This window comes from Sander vitreus, chromosome 18 (assembly GCF_031162955.1).
Source record: "Sander vitreus isolate 19-12246 chromosome 18, sanVit1, whole genome shotgun sequence".
In the NCBI taxonomy this organism is placed as follows: Eukaryota; Metazoa; Chordata; class Actinopteri; order Perciformes; family Percidae; genus Sander; species Sander vitreus.
In genome coordinates, this window is record NC_135872.1 from 18455697 (window position 1) to 18465163 (window position 9467).

A 9467-nucleotide genomic window follows, 5' to 3' on the forward strand; every position below is an offset into this window, starting at 1 on the left:
ATACAGTGCAATCCACAGATATCACTGTGAATACATTCAACGGATTATTATGAGTAATCAAAACATTGTTTCTGGAAAATGTGAATTTTCACAGCTTTGCGCACAATAAAGAAAGTTCCATTTACCTCCATTGTATTTCAGTAGTGTCAGACAACTCAAAACATATATCTCAAAAACTCTGCAAATACAACCAAAACTACGTTCACAACTTGATACCACGAGCAGCACAGTGTTTGTGTTAATGTTTTTGGGGGGAACTGACCCTTTATGCGCAACACTGAGTTGACAGCAGGACTCCATATGGTCTAAAATTTAGCCAGGCTACTTTTCAGCTGTCCTCAGAGGAAAGGCCACGTGGAAGTGTCCAGGTGGGGGGGCCGGACCAAACATCTGGAGAGGTGGAGACAAAGGAGGTGGAGAGAATATAAGGATAGAGGTGTCGGAGGGCGACTCAGCGGGGAGATGTGAGCTCCTCCGGCTCCCTGCCGAGGTTGAGTAGGCCGTGACATTTCCAATTTGCTCAAATTGATCGCCAGCCAGACCCTCTCTTCCCTGCCCTCCCCGTCTGTGGTGATCCCATGCCCAGACTGTGGCGTGTTATGATGAATGGGCTAAATGTCAAGGACTTGAAACCCAGCTCAGATCCTCCATGGCTACGCTCCATTTAGTATTCTGCCTCTCTGGCCGTGAGAGAAATTCGCCCAGGAGCTCAGGAATGTTGGTTTGTGATATTTTCTACCCAAAGAAGAGAAGGCTTATGACAAATGGTCTTAATAATGCATGTTCACGTATATATATGTTCTCTTGAACTGTTGTTTTAAACAGTTAAAGGCTTTTTCCTGTTTAGATCTGTGAGTCACAAAGCCATCAGACATGGCACAGCTCCCTCTTGAAATGCTGGGAGTTTGATGCTCTTTGGGACTGTGCTGTGGAGGTGAGTCACAGTCAAGTTGTGGCACGGCAGCGCTGAAGGCCAGAATCAGTCAATAAGGAGTTTTGCCCACACACTGATGAGAACAGTGGCAGCGGCTCAAAGAAACTCCTCCGTAGTTAGCTAGCGGGGAGATACCTGAGACAAGGTCACACTTAATTACTGAAGCGGATATCAAAGTTTGCCTTTGGAGCCCGTGTCACATTTGTTTATAGGATTAAGTCTCCAGCAAAGCACACCAAGCAAGTCTGTTTTAAGCCTGACCTTCTGAGAAGCAATGGAGTCATCCTTCCATTAGCGAGGAGGGTGGTCTGCACCTCAATTCTCCCCCCCTTCCCGTCCTTACTACATAATTTCAAATTTCTCACTTCTCAGACTCACACCTCTCTCTCTCCTCAGATCTTTTTTTCAGACAAGTGTCTGCCACAGGTATTCCTTAAAAAAATATGTATATATTCCAAAGAATATACAGCACATGCCTTTGCTCAGGATGTGATGACACTGACATTACCACCTACATCGAGATGAGTTCAAACAGAATATAAGCCAGCCAGCTCAGCAAGAATCCTCCTACATCCTAAACACTTCACCAGGAGATGAAACCGCAGGTCATGTTCTGCACAAGAGCTCATCTCTCACTGGAGATTGTGCTGTCGTTGGGGAAAGTGTACCGTATACTGTGCTGATGAGAGAATATGAACAGAGACATGCAGTGTAGCCTTCCCATCGTTTCCTCACAGAGATGAGCAGTAATGAGGCATCTCGCTGAGGCAACCATGCATCAAAAGCAAAGTTGCATTCATAGACGCTGCTGTTTTTGCTCACCAGTTGTGTCAACGCAAAGGTGCTGCTTTCCATACTTGTGAAATTCACTTGACTTGCTAACTTGATTTGGGTCTTTGGCTGCTGCTGGCCCACTGCTGGAGGATACTGATCGCTCTCTCTCTGTCTTCCTGTATGGTGAATAGAAAAAAACTAACACAATCAGTTGGTTTGGAGAGGAGGGTAAAGTGGTTGCACTCTGTGTCATCATCTGAGAGAACAATTGTGGTTTATATCAAAGCCAGGGGCCAGACAAAAGGTCTCACTGAGGGGATTCTTCAATTCAGACCTGCTATATGGTCTATTCTGTCTCAGTAAGAGTCAGTACCTCTGTGTTATTGTAAGGGTTATATGAATTCAGTTTAAATGGAACTGTCAAATTGCATTTTCAAATGCAGAGTTGGTTTGGACATCCAGGAGTTTCTTCCTGTGCAGCAGCTTTAGTCAAATGATGAAAAAAGGAAGCCGGACTGAGCAGAAATAGTTTGAAACTAATGATAAATTAGGAACTGTTCTCCACAGGGAAGGTATTTCCACTCACCAGAAATTCTCATCACACATTGCCCATTAGTGATAATTAATTGGGATTAATACGAGCGAGAGAATAATTTATCATCGCTTGCAGAATCACAACTTATTAAATGTATCAATTCATATGACCTGAGTTCCACCTTTGCTACTGCTTGGCTCTGCTTCCAATGCAGATGAATATATACATTTGAAATGCAGGAGACCGTAGTGAATATTAAGTTTAAAGGCCAAGCCCAATTTCACTTGCAATTTTAAACCGAAATTACTCCAGTCTGGGTGGTTGTGTGGTATCACAAATATAGGAGTAGAATTACTCAGACAGTTGCATTGTTGCAGTTTCAAACGTTACAGTACTTTAAAATAATCATAAAAAATCTAGGATATTTAATGGAAATGAAAAAGTCTCCATAAAGACCCATATTGTTATGAACTTAACTTCTTTGGTAAGATTCTTCCCCGTTTTTGACAGAGATCTCTTTAGGATTAGTTCTCCATTATTTCCAGTAAATGGTATTGATCCCTATTTTACCGCAGCAGTCCATCTTGATGTCACTGCAAGGTCTGTCTGAACATAGTTTTGTCACGATCTTTTCTATAATCTATTTAATGCCATACATTTAACTTGTTAAGGCAAAGTTCTTGATTGAAATGATTTTGTGGTTTGACAACACGTCTGAACCAAAAGAGTTTTATTAGATTATATTTTGTTCTATCTGGGACTTCTTTTTTTGGAATATGGAAATCTCATTATCATAAGTCATTCTGTACTTAGTCCTAAAGTAGATGTATTGGTGAGATCAGATTTGGGTTTTTTGCACCGCAGTTTTATTTAATTTTTATACTTATAATGTCTCTATTTATTCCCTCAAGATATAAATAAACTTGATATGCGTTGAATAGTGATAAAGAGTGGGAGAGACCGAAAAAAGGGAGCACACAAGATGACAAGAGAGGGCATCGGCGAGAATAGACACAAACAGAAATCAATTAGGGAAAAAAGACCAAACTGCTTACCTTGAGTAGCCTACTGATGACCTACTTTAGTGTATAACATATCAACTGAGAGGAATGGGGACTGCAAGACAGACAAAAATACCTTATAATGTAGTACCATGTAACATTTTAGAATTATTATTCAGATTTTAGCCAATTTACATTGTTTTCACACTGCCCACTAGCATATAGCATCCATGGCTCGCTGTGGGTCCACTGCCTGGAGGTTGGACAGTACAGTGCTGCAAGATGTTAAAATATTTGGAACCATGTGTGTGCGTGGGTGCATGTGTGCGTGCTGACATGTATGTGTTGTCTCTCTCCCTCATGCAGGAACTCTAAACGCCCTTCTAAAACAGAAGGGCCAAACGACCTCCGAAGGTCCCGCGTGGTCGCTAAATGGAAACCAAGGTGACCGCTGGAAGCAGGCAAAAGTAAGCATCCATCCGACAGCATCCTTCCAGGTAAGACCAAAAAATTCAATCAATCCAATATGCGGCAGCATTGCTCTTGTTGCCCTCTATTTTCTTTTCTGACTGTGTTTGCATGTTAAAGTATTAGCTCCCTTGGGGGCGGCATACTGATGTAGCACTTCACAAGCTGTGATATTAAGCAGAGAAGTGGACATTGTTTGCTATTGAGAAAGCAGTATCACTCCATCAGGACGCCTACTCTAAATAGAACTGCAATATTCTCTATAATTTTACGACTGCATTTGTGGAAAGTAATTAAAGTTTCAGCTGCACTTCTGTGTCTTTTTTTATTGTCTTTTATACTTGGAACTGCTCCAACACCACACACGTTCTTAATTTAAAATTTTTGTGAGATTAAAAACTGAATCATACACTTGCCACCTGCAGTTATTTTTCATAAGGTGCAATTTAGCTAAATTACACTGTGTACTTCCTTTAAAAGCAGTGCTAATTTTCTTATTTTTTTGTGGTCTACCAAGGCTGAACATATAATCTGACAAACATGTTTTTCTCTCTGTAGGTGGTACTCGAAGGTATCCGGGGACCAGGCATCGAGGGAGACATCGCCATCGATGATGTCACGCTGGAGGAAGGGGAGTGTCGAGACCCACCGCCCAGTGAGTAGCACCATGTTTCCGCCTCCTCCACCCCTTCTTATCTGAGCTCCAGCTTCTCGCTCTGCCTCATTGGACAAGGTTGAATTTACGAGAGGGGATCTAATCTTAGACAGTTGCCAGCATTGAACCCACCAATTCGTTGGGAGAACACGGTTGCCATAACAACAGTGTTGTAATCACATGAATGATAGCCACGCTGGCTGAGTGGAGCGCTGTACTTGTGCTGCAGGACCACACAGAAGGTAAAAACAGCAAACAGGACACAGAACATGGCCTCCAGTTGACATGGTGATATTGGTAGGTAGACAAATGCTGCTCCTTTAATTTCATTCACGTTTTTATATTTGGAGGGACATTATTTCAAAAAGCTTCTCAAACAGAGGCATCCCTTTAACATGCCATAGATGAATCAGGGTAATCTGTTGGCATTTTCCACGTCATTGCTTGAAAATAACCAGGCTTCTAAAAGAGAATCCAGCGATCCTGGTCGTATTCTTTTTATTACTGCAAGATTATTATAAAGTTATTTCAAAGTTATATTTCATTCGGTTCCATTGGGATTCAAAGTGACAGCATTACCTAATTTGGAGTTATAGGAGTGGTCGCCCAGGCTGAGGACAGAGTAATGCCAATAATTATGCATTTCAATCTCACATGATGAATCTCACATGACTTTATGTGATGTAAGAGGGACAAATAGAGAACTAGCTCATGAGGGCTGATTGAATGAGTGACTTCTGACTGATGAAGAAGGTTCAGAGTAGCTGTTTTAGGATTGGATCATGCAGGTCAGTTGTGCCTTAAAGCAACAGTACGACATTTTGGGGGATAAAAGTATTTGCTGTCTTGCCGAGAGTTAGATGAGAAGATTGATACCACTCTCACTATGCCTTCCAACACAGTTGTTCTCTTTTTGTTTCTGGGGGTGTGTTTGTGTTTCATTCTTTGGAGAATATAAAATCAATTGCTACCATTAATTTCTGTTTCTTTTATTCTTCCCTTGCAGATCTCAGCTCCGAGGCTCCGCCCACATGCTCCCATATATGGCTGCTATGCATCACCTTGGTGATGACCCTCCTGGAAGGTCAGAGGTGACCCTTCTCTCCGTCATCTCAGAGGCGAATATTCAGACCCACCGTCTGTGAACTATACCCTCGGCATCCAATCACCAAAGATACATGCATCCTGAAAGCAGCAGGGGTCCTCTGACAGACCACAGAGGGACCGGAATTAATGAAAGAGAGAAAAAATCATGATAAAAAAAGTTACACAAAAAGTAATAAAGAAGATGCGCTAATTTTTTTAAAGAGACCTCTTTTACAGAAAACACTCCTCGGTGCAGGACTCTGGACATCTTTACGAGCACAAAGACAGGCGTGCGATGAGTAAGCCTGGACTTTGGCGAAAGAGTTCACAAGTGTCGAGGGGAGGACAGTTTGTAAAGCACAAGAACAATTTTATGAAGTTATGAAAATATCTTTAGAAGGCGGCGGAATATAGACACTGCTGACTTTTTGAATAGGAAATAACAATTTCCTCCTTACAAATACATGGAATCAGACCTTTCTCTGTGTATCTTTATCTTCATTGTTTCGCACCAGATGCCAATCACCGACACTTTTTTTTCACTCCAGCCTCACGTCACACCTTGACATTTCTTTATCTGCTCGGTGCTGTACTGTAGGAAAACAAGGACTCTGGCAACATTAGTTCTGTCTGCGTACTCCCCTGTAGCTGCCTATGTATCTCTTAACACTGTGCTCACGAGGCCAAGTGGCCAACTGACGGTATGGTGGCAGAACATTGAATGCAGAAGAATCAGCGGAGGTGCAGACAGCTGGACTGGAGGTTCGGGGAGAGAAGTCGAAGCTCAGGAGCTGAAATGAGAGGGAGAGGTGGAAAGAGAGCAGAGAGGGGGGTGTTGAGGGGAGGAAGAGTGGAGGGAGAGGAGGAACAGGCAGAGAGTAGAGAATGGTCCAATTAGTGAGGCCTGACTCGAATATTCAGTCAGCGGTCTGCCTGTGGAACAGAAGCCACTTTACTTTCTGCCATGAAACAAAGTGCCTTCAGATTACAAACCGAATCGTGAGCCTGGGTGTTAATCAACATCGAACACATCTTTGTTCATGTTTCCTCTGATGGGCTATTTTCTACATGTTTCTTTTGCCCCACAAGTGCTGACGGGAGCGCATGCGTGTTCAGAGGGAGTATGGGGTTGTGCTCCACCCGGATAAACTCCTGATGGGACAGTTGCCTGTGTGTGTGTGTGTGTGTGTGTGTGTGTGTGTGTGTGTGTGTGTGTGTGTGCGTGCGCGCGTGTGCGTGCGTGTTCGTTTGTGCGCCTATGCCTATGCCTACGCATAGTTCAATGTGAGGGCAGCTGAACAGGCACTGCTGGCAGACCAGGTTTGGAAACAATTTGGATAAAAACAACGGCAACAGTGAAATTGAGGCTCTGGATCTTTTTTTTTTTTTTTGCAGAAAGAAAAGATCATACAGGAGGATAGAGACACTTTGTCGAATGAATAACCCACTCTCTCTTCCCATAATTTTCCTTCCCTGCGGGCGAGCATTTTTTTAACAAAAGAACAACTGCTGAATAAAACATTGCGTTGTACAGGGAGGAGAGTAGGAACTTTGGGACTGCAGGCTCTTCATTAGGGTGATCCGCCTCGCCCCTATCCTCCACCATTTATATGGAACAATATGAGAATAAAAGATAATAATGACCATAATAATAGTCATGATATTTTATTACTCTAGCGAGAATGTTTCTCTGCTTTTACACAAACTGTGAAGATTGACTGTGGAAGATCTACCTGAGACCATAACCTTAACCAGCGGGGTTTTTAAAAAATGTATTGTAAAAAAGAGAAAATAAGAAAATGAAAAATTCCGTTCATTGTTGGTTATGACAAATGTTTTGAGGACTTGTGTCTTGTTTCTTATTTTTCTGTTGAAGATGACTTAACTTGCTTTCTCTTCTTGTTGTCTCCCTTTGCATTGCTTAAGTATCCAAGCTGATGGACGCATAAGAAGTAAACCAATTTGGTAACTGTAAAACTTGTAAATGTTAAAGAAGCTCTATTCAAAGGTTTATGATAAATGTTTTATGTTGGAGTACAGGAAGCACAACATACAGTTTAAGGTCTCCACATATAAAATCCATTTTATATTTCTCTGCACATACATGACCTACTCCTTCCAACACAAGTCCACGTTTAACAGCAAACTGATCATTTTTTACTCGTTACATTCATATTTATAGTGCAACCAGAAAACTAAAGGGCACAAAGGGAACCCAATCAAGAGTATAAATGAAGTCTTCATGAATGCAGACTGGTTCAGTTTGGTGTTGTGGTTGTTCAGCATATGTAGCCTCTTCTGTAGAAGCCTAGGAAGGTTGGTCCGAGTGGGTCATGTACATGTGTGAGCATAAAGCTGTGTACAATAGGTGTGATAAGAAACTGATACATGTAAAGAAGATAAATATGTTAAGCAAAACAGAGCAGAATGATGAGCATTTCAGGGCATCCTTATAATACCATTACGGTCTGTATGATGTTATTACAGAGCGATAATCACAGCTATTATCTGCTATTCATTTTGTTGTTTGTATTTCCATAAGGCCCAGATCACAATGAATGTAAATGGAGTTCTTTTCTTACAGTCTTACTAGATGTAATGTTTTACTAAAACACATGTTTTGTTGTGTGCTTTTGATGATGAGAACTTTCAGACTTTCATAGGTTGTTTTGGACACGTCAAGAACATAAACATCTTCGCCTGACTTTGACACAGACTTTGACACAGTTTCCAAAAATACAAGCTCAGATAAAATATCCATTAGCTAGTTGTGATATCCTCCTGTAAGGAAGTAATGAAAAGTGCCCCGTGCAGTCGTCACTCTTATGGTATGGATGGCTATGAGTTCCTTAAGATGTTTTGGTAACTGTTCCTTTGGTAACTGTTCCCACCCTGAGCACCTGGCCGATTCTCATGTAATAGCAGCTTCACCTCCAAGTACATGAATGATTGAAAATGGCAGCTTGATTTAAATGAAAGAATGCCTTTGCTATCACTAGTGTTGAGGTCAAAAGTTTTAAAGAAATAGTTTGATATTTTGGGAAATGAGCTCATTTGCTAGCTGCAGGCCTATATTTACTATACAGACATGAGAGTGGTATCAATCTTCTAATCTTACTCTCAGCAAAAAAGCGTACTTCCCCAAAATGTCCAACTTTTACTTTAAAAAATAAATAAATTTGAACTGCGTATTCGCCATACTGTGAAGTTAGTTTTGTGTATGTTGGCATTATATCAGCATTAGCCTCTTAAAAAACTATAGCAGACCTGATTTTTATCCTACTGTTGTGGTGTAAATTCTGAGTACATTCATGCAAAATTGCTTCCATGGTATTACAGCTCCCACCATATCCTTTATTTCCATTTCTGTGCAATTTTACACCATGTGTCAGCCTCTGCCCTTTGTGTATACGAGAGATGTGAGTAGCTTGCACACTCAGCTCTGTTCTATTTATTGATAAAAGTCCTCTAAGCTACTTCAAAGTACAATTGAAGCAGATTAACAGTTTTTGAATATGTAAACAGTGTTGTGTTTACTTACTTTATTTTGATGATTAGAGGCTTCTGTAGTAGTGGAAGGTGTGAAGTGTTCATAAACTAACGAGGTGAAATTGTTTTGATGTATTAGTAGCTTGTGTGTGTGTGATGATGATTTGAGATCCTTTGGGCTTTATTTCAGTAGTGATTCTTTTGCTATCGTTGTCAGTGTGTGTGTGTGTGTGTGTGTGTGTGTGTGTGTGTGCGTGCGTGCGTGCGTGTGTGTGCGTGCGTGCGTGCGTGCGTGCTTGCGGTATTAGATTCATTAGACACTCGTGCAAGGGTTTGCAGTTGTGGTGATAGTGAAGTTTAAAGGAACACGCCGACTTATTGGGACTTTAGCTTTATCCCCCAGAGTTAGATAAGTCCATTCATACCCTTCTCTTCTCCGTGCGTGTCGTAACTCTGTCTGACGCACCCACCGCTAGCCTAGCTTAGCACAGATCCTGGAGGTAACCGGCTCCATCTAGACTACTG

At 41.6% G+C, this 9467-nt stretch overlaps 1 protein-coding gene across 1 annotated transcript in view; it reads left to right on the forward strand.

The window, feature by feature from the left end:
* LOC144533769 (MAM domain-containing glycosylphosphatidylinositol anchor protein 2) overlaps positions 1-5462 on the forward strand; it is a 187025-nt gene extending 181563 nt beyond the window's left edge. Inside the window, exons 16-18 of the mRNA XM_078275320.1 lie at positions 3611-3741; positions 4271-4367; positions 5374-5462. Coding sequence (XP_078131446.1) covers positions 3611-3741; positions 4271-4367; positions 5374-5462 — 317 coding nt within the window. The remainder of the gene's footprint in view (positions 1-3610; positions 3742-4270; positions 4368-5373) is intronic.
* The last annotated feature ends 4005 nt before the right edge of the window (positions 5463-9467 follow it).